This window comes from Monodon monoceros, unplaced genomic scaffold, assembly GCF_005190385.1.
Source record: "Monodon monoceros isolate NGI ecotype Baffin Bay Population unplaced genomic scaffold, NGI_Narwhal_1 Super_Scaffold_2, whole genome shotgun sequence".
Taxonomy (NCBI): Eukaryota; Metazoa; Chordata; class Mammalia; order Artiodactyla; family Monodontidae; genus Monodon; species Monodon monoceros.
In genome coordinates, this window is record NW_021703776.1 from 19,519,544 (window position 1) to 19,538,430 (window position 18,887).

At 42.7% G+C, this 18,887-nt stretch overlaps 1 protein-coding gene across 7 annotated transcripts in view; it reads left to right on the top strand.

The window, feature by feature from the left end:
• The first annotated feature begins 1,015 nt into the window (after positions 1 to 1,015).
• Positions 1,016 to 18,887, top strand: part of NAPEPLD (N-acyl phosphatidylethanolamine phospholipase D) — a 51,101-nt gene continuing 33,229 nt past the window's right edge. For 2 of the 7 annotated variants that reach the window (XR_003795223.1, XR_003795224.1), the window contains exon 1: positions 14,954 to 15,244. Coding sequence is in view for 5 of the 7 variants with exons in the window: in XM_029233426.1 (XP_029089259.1) it covers positions 14,954 to 15,244 (291 nt within the window). In the remaining 2 variants the exon portion in view is untranslated. Of the gene's footprint in view, positions 1,591 to 1,724; positions 1,996 to 2,103; positions 2,267 to 10,182; positions 10,294 to 14,937; positions 15,245 to 18,887 lie in introns of those variants that run through there. The other 5 variants (XM_029233426.1, XM_029233428.1, XM_029233427.1 and 2 more) reach the window with 5 other exon arrangements.

Consider the following 18,887-nt stretch of genomic DNA (forward strand, 5'->3'; position numbering starts at 1 on the left):
TTGTTTCCTTAGGTGTGCTGACGGTATTGTGATTGAGGGGAATGTCCTTTCTTTAGAAGAGGCAGGCTGAAATATTTAGGGGTGATTGATTTTGTTGTCTGCAATTTATTCAAACGGTGTAACAAAAAGGCATCTCTATTTTCTGTATGTTTGAAAATCATCATAAAGAATTGGGGTGAGGGGAACAGAGGGCATCTTTTTAAAGTTCCTTAACCAAGAGCATTGTGAAGACCTCCTAAGCTAACAGTAGCTTCAATTTACGGTTTGGGTTTGTAGCGCTGTGTCTTTTTTTTCCTGTTGCACCTGAAGTACCACTGAGTAAGTGCAGTCTCAGCCCAGCCCAAGAGCAAGCAGCTCTTAATCACACTTCAGTGAATAAGATTCAGCAACAGCTGCAAGCTACCCTTAGGGGGTGAAAGTCCATACCTGGCATAATCTTCTTTACATTCCTACGCTATTACACAGGCGCGGTCACTTTCAAATTGCAAAAGTTTGGTTTGCATTTTCCACCAGTCGTATCTGCATTCGCTGTCCCAGACAGAGGGCATTTCTTTCTGGCCCGTGGACACACCCCCATGGACTCTTATAGAGGAATCTCTTTGCCCAGCCACCCATTGTTGAATTCTATTTCCATCTGTCTATACTTAAATTACTTATTGAAACAGTAAATTTCATCCTGTAGTTCAAAAAGGAAAACCTGGGAATCATAATTTGGTGCTCTGTTGTCATCGTCCTGAGATTTTTTTAAAACAAATTTAGATGAGAACTGTGTATACCAGGAAGCTGTGACATCTTTTTAATAATGAGCACAGACCGTGACAAGGCAATGCTTGCCATGAATATTCAATACCTACTGTACAGACTTCAAATTAGTTTGGTTTCTTCGCTACGAGGCTCGTGGCACCATAGGTTGTAAGTATCCTGCTACCAGGTGCTGGTCTACTACGATCACGCAGGCCAGGAGAGGCCCCCAAGATCCCATTTAATTTTAGCAATTAGAGCGGGTGTCCTAGAAGCTGTTCACGCGATCTGAAATTTAGCTTCTGGGTCTAGGACAGGACAGCAAATTCGGTGTCAGGAGGGCTTGCGCAGAGTGCGAGAGAGGCATGGGCCCGGACAGGAAGGGCAAAACGTGCCGCAGCGCCTCCTGTAACCAACAAGGCCTCGGCGCCGGGGCCTGGGAGGGGTGGGCGGCCATCTTGGTAAAGGCCTGAGCGGCGGCCGGCGCGGGGATGACGCTGGCGGGGCTGCCAGATTCGAAGGACACAATGAGTGAGTGACCGGGCAACGTGGAGCGGAATCTAGCTCGGCCAGGGCCCCGCGCGGCGTGGGGGCGCCCAGTGGGCCTCGGATGCGGCGCCGGCTCGCCCCCAGGATGGTGAGGCGGCGAGCGCTGAGGCGCTGCCTGCAGCTATTAACGCCTTCGGCGGAGCCGGCGCTGCGGAGCCGGGGGCGGAGGAACCCGGGCGCCGGCCACCGTCGCCCCTTCCGCTGCGCTGGGGCGCTGTGTCCGGGGGCGCTGTGGCCCGTGGCCGAAGAGCAGCAGCAGAGGCGGCGGCGCCGCGCGCGCCTGACCGACCATCGCGTCAGGTGAGCCCACGCTCCGTGCCCGCTTCCCTGCCTCCCTGCCCACCCCCCACCCCCCCTCCAGCGCCTTTCCTTCGCCGGGCTCCGCTTGCTTCCTCTGGGTCTCTGGGTGGAACGGTCCGCACTCCCCAGCTTGGGGCTGCTTGGACTCTTCCGGGAGTAGAGCAGAATGTGGGTGGGTCCCTGCTCCCGAGCCCTGCCTCATCCCGGAGATGCTGCACTTGTGAGTGGCAGGGATTCGTTTGAATTTCTGCACCTCACGAGGTGCGGAGCCCGCATCTCTGAGGCTGCGTGGATGAAGAGCCACATGATTTTTTTCGATTGGGGGAGTAGCCGTCTCTGGGATTTGTTATAAGTCCAGTCTCCTCTGCAAATCACGAGGTTGCATCTTCACCGATTGGAATACATGTGGGTGTATTTTTTGGTTGTATGTAAATGAGTGGGTGGACAACTTCCTTGGAGCAATTTATTTCTGCTTCACCTGTAGTATTTATTTCTAAAAATCCGTTCCACCAGGTTTCTCCCGTTTTATCTTGAAAACTAACCATGGAATGGAAATGAAGAGCGAAAGATTGGAGCAAGGTGCGGCGAGGTGGTGGAAGCCGGCGCTTTCTTGAGTTTTCTGTTCGGTGGTCGTTTGTTTCTCAAATTGAATATTCTAGCAGGCTTTTCAGACCAGGTATTCAGATAGTTTTTTTATTTTTCAGCTGTAATCCTGGTAGTTGAGATAAATACGCTTATACAGGCTCCTGAGTCTGAGATGCATCACATCTCAGTTGAACCTGGAAAATATTGAGTATGAGAAAAGTTAACCTTCAAAAAGTAGCTAGGTTTTCGGCCTTGTCTTTACTGCAGTTGTTCTATATATGTTGTAATATGACTCACCTGGTTTACTTTGGCTAATTAGCATCAAGTGTTTGCTATTTGATAATTCTAATTAAGTTATTGAGAAAGTCATTCCTGAGATACAGCTCTCTGGAAATTAAGAAATAATTTCCATCTTTGTTAAGAATGGATATCTAGCAGTTCCATTTCTATTTTCAGTTTCACTGGTTTTGATTTAGCCGTAGATGTCGATATCATTTAGAAAGAAGTTATGTAATCTTTAAAAAGATTACCTATTTCCCACAGTAGTCTGATTTTGTTGCAAGAAAATTTAGATCTGCTGGAGAAGAAATTTAGGGCCTGTTTAAAATGTAAGAGAGATATTGATTTTAATTCAAACTGTTTTAAGTTAACTGAAGATACTGTCGCAATTTTCAGATTTTATTTCATTACATTCTGCAGGCTTTCCTGCTGCAAGAATTTCATGTCTTCAAGGGATGAAAATAGTGTATTTCTCATACTCTTATTTTCCTTCACAATTTAAAATTATATTGTACAGATTTCATATTGCAAAATTTAATTTTTAAATTAGTCAATTATAACTGACTGATATTTTAATATAAGCATTCTGTCATCGGGTTTGGGTTTTGGTTATGCTTTAGATGATACAGTCATCCTGTATGAAAAGGGTATTATGTTACTTTGAGTATTAGTGAGCTTGGGAAATTGGGGAAATTTTTAAGAACATGTTGTCCGTGTTTGACAAAGTACTATTTGCCTTTAATTTTGTTGTTTTATTCTGCTTTTTCATTGTAGTGGTAGATAGCTGTAGTTATGTTACCGGGTTGGCGTGGGTAGTGTCAAAATAGCTTCAACCGAGGAGGTCACCGGAAGACCCGGACCAGCAATCTCGGTCCTTGTGATAGCATGCAAAGAATTGCAGACTACCACTTAGGGCTTAAGCACAAAGCAGAGTTTTATTAAAGCATAATTACACTCTCAGAGGGAGAGTGGGCTGTTTCTAAGAAGTGAAGCCAGGAGCTCCTGTGCAGGCTTAAGGGTGTTTATAAGGAGCGCTCTGCGAGGAGGCGGGGCGCAATCGTGGGTGAGTGACAGGAGGTCATTATTTGATTGACAGCCCCGAGCTAGGTAACAAGTTCCTTATTGCGCATGCCCTTACCCTTGATTCGCTAAGAAAAGCCCAAGGGGGATGGCAAAACCACCTGCAGATTTTATTATAATGATGGTATAATGAGTTTGGTTTACTGTATCTAGGTTACACGCCTGTCTAGTCTGGGCACGCACAGCCCGGGGAAGTCCCCTTGTGTTACTGTGCTCCCTCTTTATCAGGATAAATTGCTCGCCACACGACCATAGTTTTCCCCGTTCTGGGTGGAGTCAGGGGAGGGTCGTCAGATGGTCGGGGTGTAATTCCACTAGTCCCCTCTTTTCGCCACTGTCACCTCCTTGCTGCTAATGTCTAACTACCTAACAGATATAGTGGGTTTTTCCATTCCATTCTGCTCTTTTTTTGTAAATTAGAATATGGCTGCAGCTGAAGGACTGTGTTGATCTGGGCATTTTAGATTGAAATGCATACAAATAAAAAATGTTTTCGTTGAAGTATTACTAGGGAAATGGATTGAGCACATAATTAATGGTTAACGAGCACCTTTATCCTGAAGGCCTGTGAGGGCATGTGTAAAACTGGCATTAAAAAATCACCCATGTGATTTCCAGCATGAGAGTCAAGTAATGTGCTATTCTAACTGCTAGAATACCGAAAAATTCTACCTATCTATATCTATAGTGCTTTCATTGACTTGTCTTTTGAATTTAATAAGCATTTATTGTGTATTTAAATTTTTTTAATACTTTATTTTTAACATCTTTATTGGAGTATAATTGCTTTACAATGGTTTGTTAGTTTCTGCCTTATAACAAAGTAAATATTTTATTAACAGACTTTTCTGACAGATTATGTATGAACTCATATATCCCCAGGGGCAGTCTTGTTATGTCAGAGATAGTCTTTTGCCAACTCAGCTGGTTAAATAATGTATTATAACTTTATAATTTACAAAGCTCTTTCAAGTGTTCTTGTATATATTTATATTTACTTTGGTTTTAGAGACGTACAATATGTGAGATTATTAATGCCCTTCCACCTATGAGGGAAACAGGAAACTGAGAGCCTGGGAGATTTTAGTAATTTACCCAGGGTTCCTTAGCACAACAGCCCTGGCCTTTGGCCCAATACGTGTATATACAGCTGCTGCTTATTAGAAAGGGGGTGGTACCAACTGAAGCCAAGGTAATAGTGGCTGGGATCAGCAAACTTTGGTCAGCATCACAGCCATAAGTTGCAGCCCTAAACCTGTTGGGTGTGAATGGTAAGTACCATTGGCTATGGGGGCACAGGGCTGACATCTAGATGGATCAGTGTAAATTCAGAAATGATTGAAAATCAACTCAGTATACGCCTGCTACCTAGAACAATTCACCTTTCCCCTCGGGGGCAGTAGATTTTCCTGTTTATCTAATTTGAGGGCCTTCCCAGATTTAAGGGGCAGTAAAAAATGCCTGTAGACTTCTGTGCTCCTCTGTAATCTCTCTCAGTTATAAGAATGAAATGGACAGAATATAGAAAAACCAAGCTTCCTCATTGTTCTGGCACCCCTTAAAATGGGCAGACACTTGATTTGCTTACAAAAGATCCTGTTGCTAGGAAAACTGGATGACAGCAATAATTTGTTTTGAAAGTTGTTTTCTGTATTTTGAAGGTCTTTCAAACTACAAAGATGTTCGTTTTCTTTTCAAGTTACTGTGTTCATTCCTTTGGCTTCTTTAGAGAGTTAATGCAAAGTACTACTATCTGTATTGTGCTATTCTGTGGTTGAAGTAACTAATGATGGTTTAAAGAATTTCTGAGCTCGAAGTTCTTTTTTAAACTTGAGGCTAGTTTATCTGTTTATGAGCTAAACTAAGTGAAATACCCACCATGAGGTGAAATGTATCATTTATCTCCCCATGCTGACCACATGCTCTGTTGGTTCTAAGAGTTTCTAGGCATAATTCAGGTGAGAATATGGGTAATCAGCAGTCCAGGCGCCATCACCAGACAGAGCTGGACCCTTGGAGTGCCATGTACCTCTCTGCCCTGACTTGCTTCTCCTGTAAAAGAAAGGGGTCACAGTATGATGACTTGGGTCATGGAGTGTTCAAGTTAGAAAGGACCTTCGTATGCGGCTGGTCCAACCCCTTAACTTACAGATTTCCTGTTTCTACTTTTTTTTTTTTTTTTTTTGGCTGCGTTGGGTCTTTGCTGCTGTGCACAGGCTTTCTCTAGTTGCGGCGAGCGGGAGCTACTCTTCATTGTGGTGCGCGGGCTTCTCATTGCGGTGGCTTCTCGTTGCGGAGCACGGGCTCTAGGGCGCGCTGGCTTCAGTAGTTGTGGCTCGCGGGCTCTAGAGCGCAGGCTCAGTAGTTGTGGGACAGGGGCTTAGTTGCTCTGCTGCATGTGGGATCTTCCCGGACGAGGGCTCGAACCTGTGTCCCCTGCACTGGCAGGCAGATTCTTAGCTACTGTGCCACTAGGGAAGTCTTTCGTATTTCTACTCTTGCAACAGTTTTTAGCCTCTCATGATGCCACAGAAGTGAAACGTCAAAATTAAATGTTTCCACCATTTCACAGAGATGAGGTACACATCTTCCTGACTTACGATGGGGTTACATCTTCATAAACATGACTGAAGTTGAACGTATCATAATTTGAAAATGCATTTAATACACCTAATCTATCGGACATCATAGCTTAGCCTACTTTAAGCATGCTCTGAACACTTACATTAGTCTACAGTCTGACACAAAGCCTGTTTTATAGGAAAGTGTTGTATATCCCATGTACTTTAGTGAATACTATAGTAAAAGTGAAAAACAGAATGGTTGTAAGTGTATGGGTTGTTTACCCTGGCGATTGCTAGCCAGCGACCCCAGTCACCCACTGGGAGCTGTGACTTGCTGCCTCTGCCCAACAAGGGAAGAGAGTATCTTTTGGTCCACATATTACTAGCCCAGGAAAAGATCGAAATTCACAGTTCGAAGTAGTGTTTCTACTGAATGCGTATTGCTTTTGCACCATTGTAAAGTCAAAAAATCATAAGTTGGACCATTGTAAGTCGGGGACCGTTCGTACTTTAAAATCCTTACTTGAAAGTCCATTCCTTTCTTATTCTTTCCTCATATAGTGTGTCAATTTTATATGTAGACAAACTGTCCATCGTGTGTAAATGTATGCGTGCCTTTCGGAGCCCATGTTTTAACTGGGTGAATGTGAATGCTGGAGTGCGTATCGAATATCATCACAGAAGAATTTGACATAAACGTCTGATGTTCTCAGCAACATTCTCTCAGTTAAGCATGATTATGTAGAGCTTTATAATTTCTTTTTGCTTAGCTGCCCAAATATCTTAAAATCATACTTTATAATAAAGCTCATCTCCAATTTAGTATACACTGCCCACATTTTAATACATTTTGTTGAAGGCATTACTATGCATATATATGGTACCCTGAGGCTGCAGAGTGATCAATCTTTCAGGTTTTCCCAGAACTGAGGGCATTCCCAGGATATAGGACTTTCAGTGCTAAAACTGGGAAAGCCCCGAGGTGTTGATCCTCTTACCTGAAAGTGTCCTTCATTGGACTTGATTAAAAATTCTTCCAGCTGGAAGGATAAAATGCCAGGTGGTTATATGCTGGATGAACTCAAAGGCATCTTTTCAAGGCAAGGAAAATATCTTCAAGGCCCCATGTATATTTTCTGTTTATATGACTGAAATATAGGACTAATTTATTATTCTTTTCTGTGTAATTTTAAACGAAAATAATTTAGCAATTAAATAGGATAGTTACATCATTTGAAATCGCCGTGTAATATTAAAAGGGCAATTATAGGGCTTCCCTGGTGGCACAGTGGTTAAGAATCCACCTGCCAATGCAGGGGACACAGGTTCGAGCCCTGGTCTGGGAAGATCCCACGTGCCCCGGAGCAACTAAGCCTGTGCGCCACAACTACTGCGCCTGACTCTAGAAGCCCACGAGCCACAACTACTGAATCCCGCGCGCCTAGAGCCTGTGCTCTGCAACAAGAGAAGCCACTGCGATGAGAAGCCCACGCACCGCAATGAAGAGTAGCCCCCGCTCGCCGCAACGAAGACCCAACACAGCCAAAAAAAAAATATATATATATATATAAATAAATAAGTACATTTATAAAAAGAAAAATAAGGGAACTGGTATTTATTGTCTACTAAGTGCTTTTTACTTTGAAAGGGGATAAAAGAGACATTGGAGAAAAAAGACATTGTTGAAAGCAAGAAAGGCTAGCCTTGTCACTGAGACCATACTGTTGGCTGTATGCAACTAACTTTAGAACCTAGGTATCTGTTTAAGATAAATTTATTGGATTTTCTGTGCATATTCAACATGACTGGTGGAAAGAGCATGGATTTTGGAGTCTGATCAACTTGGGTTGGATTTCCAGGTCCAACTGTTACCAGCTTTTTGACTTCAGGTAAACTATTAACCTCTGTGAACCTCTGGTGTGTCACGTGTGACGTGAGGATAATATCTATCTACCTTGAGGGAATGTTGTGAGGATTAAATGAGAATGAATGTGTATAAAATGTCTGACACATATAAGTGCTCAATAAACGATATACTTATAGTAGTCATGTGTGCTGCTCTGTGTACCCATGTTTGGATTAGGAAGGCTCTGTTTTTGGATAGTTACTTTGTGTGTTTTTATAGCATCCCTAAACTTCCAAGTTATGGTCATTGTATCAGTTAGGATTAGTTTGGGGAGGTCCAGAGTTGCAAGGTCCAGGCTTGGTACGTGGCCTGTCTGAAGTCCTAGTCGTCTATGCCATTCCTAGAAGTGGCCATGATACTCATGGCTCAAGATGGCTCCAGGCAGCAGGACGCAGGAAGAATCCAGAATGCCTCCCTTTCCTATATAAGACTTCTGCTTCGATCGCATCGGCCATCCCTAGCTGGAAGGTGTGGAAATGTAGTCATTAACTGGTGCATGGCTACCCTAAGTAAAACTGGTGTTCTGTTACTGAGGAGAAAAGGGGGATTAGATTTCATGGTAGGCATCTTCTGGTCTCTACCACTTTGTCACCACTTTACCACCATAGAATTCAACTACTGAAGTATTCCCTAAGATTTTTCAATTTTTATCTCCATAATTAGTAGACTTAGAGGGAATGCCCTTTGTTGAATTTTGTCTCATTGTCCTTTGGTTACTTTTGCTTCTCCTGTAATTTTATTCCCAGCAGATTCTCTCAGAAACAATTAACTCTGTCTCAGTGAAGAGTGATTAGGATTTAAGCTCCTGTTCATTTATTCAGTCAATAAATAGTTATTGAGCACTCATGATGTACAGGCTGCTGTGGGTTATTATAGACAATGTCAGTTATTACTGAGTGTGGTTCCTTTTTTTTTGGGTTGGCTTATAGTTGGCATATAGTTGCTTGCAGTAGTCTCTTATGATTCTTTGTATTTCTGTAGTGTCCATTGTAACTTCTCCTTTTTCACTTCTTTTTTTCTTTCTTTTTCTTTTTTGGCTGCACCATGCAGCATGCGGGATCTTAGTTCCCCGATCAGGGATTGAACCCTTGCCCCCTGCATTGGGAGCATGGAGTCTTAAACCTCTGGACCACCAGGAAGTCCCTTCTTTTTCATTTCTAATTTTATTGATTTGAGCCCTCTCCCCTTTTTTTCTTGGTGAGTCTGGCTAAAGGTTTATCTATTTTGTATCTTTTCAAAGAACCAGCTTCAAATTCTTTTTTCTGTTCTTTTATTTGTCTCTATTTTATTTACTTCTCTGATCTTTATGATTTCTTTCCTTCTGCTAACTTTGGGTTTTATTCTTCTTTCTCTAGTTGCTTTAGGTGTAAGGTTAGGTTATTTGAGATTTTTCTTGTTTCCTGAGGTAAGACTGTATTGCTATAACTTCCCTCTTAGAACTGCTTTTGCTATGTCGCATAGGTTTTGAATCATCATGTTTTCACTGTCATTTGTCTCTAGGTAGGTATTTTTTGATTTCCTCAGTGATCCATTGGTTGTTTAGTAACAACGTGTTACTAAACGTGTTATTGTTTAGCCTCCACGTGTTTTTTTAGTTTTCTTTCTTTGTGATTAGTTTCTAATCTCATAGCGTTGTGGTCAGAGAAGATGCTTGATATGATTTCAATTTTCTTAGATTTACTGAGGCTCACTTTGTGGCCCAGCATGTGATCAGTCCTGGAGAATGGTCCATGTGCACTCAAGAATGTGTATTCTGCTGCATTTGGATGGAATGTTCTATAAGTATCAATTAAGTCCATTGGTCGACAGTGTCATTTAAGCCCTCTGATTCCTTACTGATTTTCTGTCTGAATGATCTGGATGGTAGTTCTTCTTGCTTCTGGCGTCTGCCCCCTGGTGGGTGAAGTTGGTCCAGGGTCTTGTGCAGGCTTCCTGGTGGGAGAGACTGGTACCTGCCTGCTGGTGGGTGGAGCTGGGTCTTGTCTCTCTGGGGGGCAGGGCCGTGTCAAGGGGTGTGTTGATAGGCGGCTGTGGGGTCAGGACGACCTTAAGCAGCGTGTCTGCTGATGGGTGGGGCTGTGTTCCCACCCTATTGGTTGTTTGGCCTGAGGCGTCCCAGCGCTGGATCCTGCAGGCTGTTGCTGGGGCCGGGTCTCTGTGCCAAAATGGCGACCTTCACGGGAGCTCATGCTGTTGAATATTTCCTGGGGCCTCCGTCACCAGTGTCCTTGCCCTCACAGTGAGCCACCGCCGACCCCGTCTCCCCAGGAGACCCTCCAAGACCCGCAGGTAGGTCTGGCCCAGGCTTCTATGGACTCACTGCTTTGCCCTGGGTCCCAGTGCACATGAAACCATGTGTGCACCCTCGAAGAGTACAGTCTCTGTTTCCCCCGGGACTGTGTGGTTCCTGCACTCAAGCCCCACTGGCCTTCAAAGCCAAATGCTCTGGGGGCTCCTCCTGCCAATGCCAGACCCCCAGGCTGGGGAGCCTGACATGGGGCTTAGAGCTCTCTCTTCTGTTGAAGACCCTCTGTGATATAGTAATTTACCAGTTTGTGGGTTGCCCACCTGGCGGGTATGGGATTTGATTATATTGTGAAAGCACCCCTCCTACCGTCTTGTTGTGGCTTCTTCTTTGTCTTTGGGTGTAGAATATCTTTTTTTGTAGGTTCGAGTCTTTTTGTCAATGGTGGTTCAGCAGTTAGTTGTGATTTTGGTGTTTTCGTGAGAGGAGATGAGCTCAAGTCCTTCTGCTCCGCCATCTTGTCTACTGCCTATGAATTCACAATTTTATATTTGCTCTCCTATCTTTAGTAAAGAAAAGGGTCGTTTTAATACACTGCTAGATTACATAGCTAATGAAACTACTTCAGTTCATTGAAATGTCTGCACAGGGCTTTGCAGGTTAAAATTAAACTGTCCTCCCCTCCCTTCGCATGCAGTACAGATTTCCCTTGAGAATGGTGTTAACCCCACAGGCATTTAGGAGACTGATGGGAGGGCAGATATGTCCCAAGCATGGGAAGTACACTGGATAATAAATAAAAGAGAGAATGTTCTGGGGGAGTTACGTGCACAACATGCATCGGCAAAGAAAATACTGCTTTGTTTTAACGTGAATTTCATTTTTAACTCAGTTTATTGACTGAACCAGTTTTGCTAAAAAGCTAAAGGAAAGCAAAGCAAACATAAACTTAATATATAGTACCTAGGAGCACACTATAAAATGGTGTATTTCATCAGTTTTAAGACAGACAATTTTATTCCGGTTTTAACACCACCCATGTCAGGATGAATCATACAGTGCATGACATAATTATAGTTGATAACATTTTAACTTAGTGGCACATAAAGTAACTGCCTTACAAATTCATGGTGTCTTAAATTGGATGAAAATCAGTATAACGTAAAGATCTTCATCAAGTTTTGAACCTCCTTTTTTTTTTGTTTTTTTGTTTTTTTTTTTGTGGTACGCAGCCCTCTCACTGTTGTGGCCTCTCCCGTTGAGGAGCACAGGCTCCGGACGCGCAGGCTCAGCGGCCATGGCTCACGGGCCCAGCCGCTCTGCGGCATGTGGAATCTTCCCAGACCGGGGCACGAACCCGTGTCCCCTGCGGCAGGCAGACTCTCAACCACTGCGCCACCAGGGAAGCCCTGAACCTCCTTTTGAAACACAGTTTGTTGATAGTGTACATGTACTCATGAGTATGCCCCTCCCCTCGCGCTTAGTGTTGGCCTGAAGTCAAGGCAGCATTTTCATTTAACGTTGTTAACTTTGGAGACAGACATATAACAAGAAATAATTGGGAAATCTGCCACATTTAAATAAGGAAACTCCAGCCTTGATATGTTAAGCTAGACATGTTTTCTGAATCTGCAAAGCTGGAAGCTAGTTAACGTAGCAGGATCCAGTCTTCATTAGTTCTAGTTTTCCTGTCATTTTATCTTTGGTATTTAAGGATGACCTTTGTGAGATTATTGCTGTATCCACTACGGAGTGACCAGAAGAGTGATGTTTGATGCGGAGCCTTCTCATGACCCAGCCCTCAGGCAGGCTTGGTACGTCTCCACGAGCTGATGCTCCCTTGGTCACGGGACCACCTGTTGACAGAGCCCATCATTGTGCACATTCACCAGCCAGAGTTCTAGTACTTTTCCTCCAAAAGAATGAGTCCAGGTTGTCACAGTTGAGGTTATGTCTTTCTGGTTCCTTCCCATCATCTCACACTTAGAGTGCATAGTGTGAAATGGTGCATCATAGTGCCAGCATTTTGTGTTGTTTCGAACAAATTTTGTGGTCATACATAATCCTGTGAGTATCGATGTCCATATTGCTACTCCCTCCTCCCACCCCAAGGATATTTTAAAAAATCATGTGCAAAAGCCCTGTGATGGCAAGGTGGCCCTGAGGCGGGAGCATGATGCATTTGAAGAAATAGATGAAGGGCCTGTGTTTGGAACAGAGGAGAGTGTGGGTGGGGCCAGAAATACACACCCTCATAGACCATCTTACTGACCTTTGCCCTCATTCTGAGAGTAAAGGGCATCCTCTGGGGTTCCCCCCCTCTTTTTTTTTTAAAGTCAGATTTGCCTGTAAAAAGCTCACTCCTGAATTCTGGATTTTGTGTGTGTTGCGGCTGGGGTATCCACCTCGACTCTCACAAGCCTCTCTTGCTTCTTATGCCCCACGTACGCTAGTTTACTAGATGTTGTCTGAAAACCCTGCATTGACTTTTTTGTGTGGTTTTGAATCAGAGTGCCCTTTTCTTTTTTCCCCCTTATTTCTTGATTGTTTAAAACAATGAGCCAATACTTTATTATATATTTGGTAGAATTATTACATATGTGTGTTTATATGTATATGAATATTTATGTCTGTGTGTAACAAATGCAAACACTCTCACAAACTGTTTATCATCACAAGAGGTGGCGTGAGGTCAGCTCTGCCATCGGACATTATCTTGTCCAGAAGTGACTTAAACTCTCTAAACCTGTGTATTTTCATCTGTTAAGTGAACTAAGGTTTAAATGGCTGGTCTTTGTTTCTGCCCTTGTAAAGGCCTCGGCCTGAATGTAATTATGACCCAGGTAAAGCTATTCTGTAAGAGGAACTGAGATAACTCCCAGATCCATTGCTTTGTAACAGAATTTAAAGAATTTAGATGGTTTAGGGAAAAAAGAATTAGCCCTTGGGTGAGTGGCAAGCATTTTATGTACATGATTATGTCCTTGAATCCTTTGAAACCCCACTTGAGATAAGTAGATATTTTACAGATGAGACAATTGAGGACTAGAAAGGTTAAGTCATTTGCCCAAGACCTAAAACTGGTTAGACTGCCTTAGCTGTCAGGCTGTCCCACTAACAGCTGTGCCTGAGCAGCAGCGGGTGCTTCAGCTTTTGTGAGCTGTGGTTTCTTAACACCTGTTTTTCTCCAGATCATAGACTATTTACTCCAGAAAGTTTTGGGGAAAAAAAGTTCTGGTTGAGTGTACGTGTATGTGTACCTCATCCTGGGGTTTGAGTTATTTCCCTTTCTTCCTGGGTAATATTTCTATTTAAACAGCACTGTAGTCAAAAAATAATACTTGTTTCTCTGTTATTGTGCTTATTTTTCTTGGGGTTATAAAGAGTATTGTGTATACACAATACACTTAAACTAAACAGAAAGCAAACGTTTGTTTAACAGAATAGGAAAGAGATGAAATTCATGGAAGAAGAATGTATATTCTTACTGCACTGTTTCTCACTTTCATGTGTCTGGAGTCCTGTATAGTTCAGAAGCAAGGATTTCAGTGCCTTGAGTTAAGTGGTGTACGTGGGCGTAGGAGCAGTAAAGAAAAGGGCAGCTGCAACCCCTCACGTTTGTTGAGCTGATGTATATGATGCATGTGACGATGTGCATACATGTATGTTACATTTGCTGTATACATTTTACATACATGTTCTAAGTGCTTTACTTGCATATGCTTTTTCAGTCCTCTCTCAATAACCCTTTGGAGGCAGGTAGTATTATTATCTCCATTTTACAGATGAAGAAATCAAGGCACAGAGAGGATAGGACACTTGCCTAAGGTTACAGAGCTAGGTTACATGTGCGGTTCTACATCTGAGTTAATTCAAATTTGTATTGTTAACCACTTAAATACATTATTGAAATGTTTCTCAACTAATGTGTATCTCCTTTCTGGGGATTTGGACTCATTGTACTTTTTGGGGAGCATTAGTAACAGATTGTCTACAAAGTAAAAATAACTAGGCCTGATGGGGTTATATGTAAGTCATTTGAATTACTGAAGTATCTTGACGAAGCTAAGACGATCCTTCTTATTATGTTATTAACAATAATACTTTAAAATGAAGGTATGAAAGTATTACAGATTCATGAAGGTGCTTTTTTCTACAGAATGTCATTGAAATGGAAAATTTTCATATGTTTAAATGCTGGCTAGTAGAGTAGATTTGTTTTGAATTATAGCACATAAGGAATTTTTTTGTTTGTTTATTTTGTGGTACGCGGGCCTACTCACTGTTGTGGCCTCTCCCATTGAGGAGCACAGGCTCCGGACGCGCAGGCTCAGCGGCCATGGCTCACGGGCCCAGCCGCTCTGCGGCATGTGGAATCTTCCCAGACCGGGGCACGAACCTGTGTCCCCTGCCTCGGCAGGTGGACTCTCAACCACTGCGCCACCAGGGAAGCCCCACATAAGGAATTTTTTAAAGGTTTGGCAGTAATAAGTAAGGCAAACACCTTTTCTATTTAGCAAGCAGTAATACTGGATTCTAAAATTGTATTTTGCAGGAAGAAAGTTTGAGCCTAATAGAGACATTGTTGTAAGTTTGAGGAAATTTTTATTGGTTAAGAAATAATACTACGTGTATGTTTTAATGTCTGTATGTTAAACTCAGTATATTCCCCCTCCCCCTTTTTTTAGCTCTTCAGGGAAGGACATGGATGAAAATGAAAGCAACCAGTCCCTGAGGACAATTTGCCAATATCCTAAAGAAGCAGTAAGAAAGCGCCAAAATTCACGGAATTCTGGAGGAAGTGATTCTTCTAGGTTTTCCAGGAAGAGTTTCAAACTGGATTACAGACTAGAAGAAGATGTAACTAAATCAAAGAAAGGAAAGGATGGGAGATTTGTTAACCCTTGGCCAACATGGAAAAATCCCTCTATTCCAAATGTTCTCAGATGGCTGATGATGGAAAAAGATCACAGCAGCGTTCCATGCTCCAAAGAGGTAGCATTTGGCTTTCTCAGTGCTGCGCATTTGCTCTTAATATATGTATTACTTAACGTTGCTGTGAATTGTATTATGACACTCCACTTAGCTAATTGAGCCCTTTTGTATGATAAGGTTCTGGGGAGATGACATGAATAAGGTGCCTTCGAGTTCACAGTCGAGCAGCAGAGTACATGTGTGAATAACCAGCTCTGATCTGGTGGCAACTAGAAGTAGGAACGGATGTCTTAAAAATATAGGAAAGGACGCAATTAATTCTGACTGGTGGGATTGGAAATGGCTTTACAGAGGAGATGATATTTGAGCTGGGCCTAGAAAGATAAAAACTATTTGGCAGTGGTTTTCCAGGTGGATGATGGGCGTGGGGAAGGTCACAGAGGAGAGAAAGTGCATGGCATGTTCTAGAAAATAGTAACCTGTGTTTTGGAATATGAATTATAAGGGTTAAGCCTGAGCGCTTGGCTCTTCATCCTTGGAAAAAGCTGCTAAAGTTATAAAAGAAATTGTCAGATAACCTTCCACTCCTTTAAAAATTGGGAATAGGTTACTGGGCTTTCAATATGCTAGTTATACTTAGGATGGGACTATTAACCTTTGGCCTATGGTTTGTGAGATGAGTGAGATTTCACTCAGCAGGGAGTCGGGGGCTCCCAATGGCAGTAGCTGTTTTTCTCCTTTCTTAGTTTCTTGCCCCTCTACACCACCTACCCCGCTTGGCCTCTCTTTTCCAACAACCCCTGTCCTGCCAGGCCTTGTGGGGAACTGAGAGATGAGGAACTAGTAGACATTGGAAGTGGGTGGGATGAAAAGAGTGGAGGTATCCCTGAAGCGTTGATCTGCTGTAAGGCAGGAGGCTGGGGAGTGGGTCGGTGGTGGTGGTGTTAGATCGTTTACCTTAGTAAATGTGTCCATTTTTCTTTAAAGGATGTGAGATTTAAAAAAACCCAAAAAACCCATATTGTCACTTTGATGCTAAAGAATGTTCATAGTATTAATCCTAGTTAACAGAATTGAGTAACATGAATAATATTTTCTCAGCACTGTTTAAGAATGAGTCAGGATATTAATAGATAAAACCTTAGTGTATGTTTCAACTTTGTGGATGGGAGGAACAAGAAAATTTTATGTCTTCTGGAGAACCTGGTATGAAGAGAAACATGGAGTCAAGCTGTGAGAAGAAGGGTTTAGGGTAGGAGGCCAAGACGGGTAGGTTACCTGTTTGGTAAAAATTCCTTCCTGGTTTTTGGGCCACAGTTTCTAAAAATACAGTAGTAGTAATGGTGTCTTTAGTTTTCTTTCATTTCAAACAGGAAAGTGAGTGGACACATGAAGGCGGAAATACATCTCTGAACTCTGATGATTTGGAGATATTGAAGAAACTGGGTTCAATTTCTGAGAACTCACCAGGCCAGTTGTTCTTAAACTCCACTATTCTAGGTGCTAGAGAGAGAGCCATGAAAAAGCAGAAAGACAAGGGCTTCCCTGGTGGCGCAGTGGTTGAGAGTCCGCCTGCCGATGCAGGGGACACAGGTTCGTGCCCCAGTCCAGGAGCGGCTGGGCCCATGAGCCATGGCCGCTGAGCCTGCACGTCCGGAGCCTGTGCTCCGCAACGGGAGAGGCCACAACAGTGAGAGGCCCGCGTACCGCAAAAAAAAAAAAAAGACAGAAAGACAGCCGGGCTTCGTTGGGCCTTCGGTTTAATGGAAGAGAGACAATAAACAGATAAGAAAATGATGTGGGATACTGAAAGGTGATTGGTGCTTTGAGGAATAATGAGGCAGAAAAAGGAAGTTGGGGGGTGGGAGCTGAATTCTTTAATGAAGTGTAAGCTTTCTTTTTATTTTTTTAAAGGCAGGAGTTCTTTGTTTTTCTTTGCTTTTTATTTTAATTTTTATTTATATTGGAGTATAGTTGATATACAGTGTGGTGTTAGTTTCAGATGTACAGCTAAGTGATTCAGTTGTACATACACATGTATCTATTCTTTTTCAAATTCTTTTCCCATTTAGGGTATTACCTAAATAACGAGTACAGTTCCCTGTGCTAAACAGAAGGTCCTTGTTGATTATCTGTTTTATATACTAGTGGGTATATGTTAATTGTGAACTCCTAATTTATCCCTACCAGCCATGTTTCCACCCACCCCCGGCAACCATAAGTTAGCGTTCAAAGTCTGTGAGTATGTTTCTGTTTTGCAAATAAGTTCATTTGTATCATTTTCACCTTAGACTCTACCTTCGAGCTATATCAGATGACATTTGTCTTTCTGTGTCTGGCTACTTCACTTGATGTGATCATTGCCGGGTCCAGCCAGTTGCTGCAAATGGTGTTGTTTCATTCTTTTTTATGGCTGATATTACCTTGTATATATGTACCACATCTTTATGCATTCGTCTGCTGGTGGACAATTTGGTGGCTTCCACAACTTGGCTATTGAAAATAGCCCTGCAGTGAACGTTGGGATGCATGTGTCTTTCCAAAGTACGGTTTTCTCTGGATATATGCCCAGGAGTGGGATTGCTGGATCATATGGTAGATTTATTTTAGTTTTTTAAGGAACCTTCATACCGATCTGCATAGTGGCTGTTACCAGTTTACGTTCCCACCAACAGCATAGGAGCATTCCTTTTCTGTACGCACTCTCGAGGATTTGCTGTTTGTTGACTTTTTAATGATGGCCACTGTAACTGGTACGAGGTAATACCTCCTTGTAGTTTTGATGTGCTATGATAATGAGTGATGTTAAGTATCTTTTCATGTGCTTTAAAAAACAAAACAAGAAAAAACCTCGTGAGTAAAATTTACCTCCTGAAATGGGCTTATTGAAAGTCGGCTCTGTTTTCAGCTCTCTTTCGATCACCTACCACACTACATTTCTAGAGGCCATTGTTCTTTTAAGCCTCACAGGCCTTGTGAATGTGAAGTGCCCATAAGCACTGGTTTCTTTTTGGTTTTTTTTTTAACATCTTTATTGGGGTATAATTGCTTTACAATGGTGTGTTAGTTTCTCCTTTATAACAAAGTGAATCAGTTATACATATACATATGTTCCCATATCTCTTCCCTCTTGCATCTCCCTCCCTCCCACCCTCCCTATCCCACCCCTCTAGGTGGTCACAAAGCAACGAGCTGATCTCCCTGTGCTATGCGGCTGCTTCCCACTAGCCATCTATTTTACATTTGGTAGTGTATATATGTCCACGCCTCTCTCTCGCTTTGTCATAGCTCACCCTTCCCCCTCCCCATATCCTCAAGTCCGTTCTCTAGTAGGTCTGTGTCTTTATTCCTGTCTTACCCCTAGGTTCTTCATGACATTTTTTTTTCTTAAATTCCATATATATGTGTTAGCATATGGTATTTGTCTTTCTCTTTCTGACTTACTTCACTTTGCATGACAGACTCTAGGTCTATCCACCTCACTACAAATAACTCAATTTCGTTTCTTTTTATGGCTGAGTAATATTCCATTGTATATATGTGCCACATCTTCTTTATGCATTCATCCGATGATGGGCACTTAGGTTGTTTCCATCTCTGGGCTATTGTGAGTAGAGCTGCAATGAACATTTTGGTACATGACTCTTTTTGAATTATGGTTTTCTCAGGGTATATGCCCAGTAGTGGGATTGCTGGGTCGTAT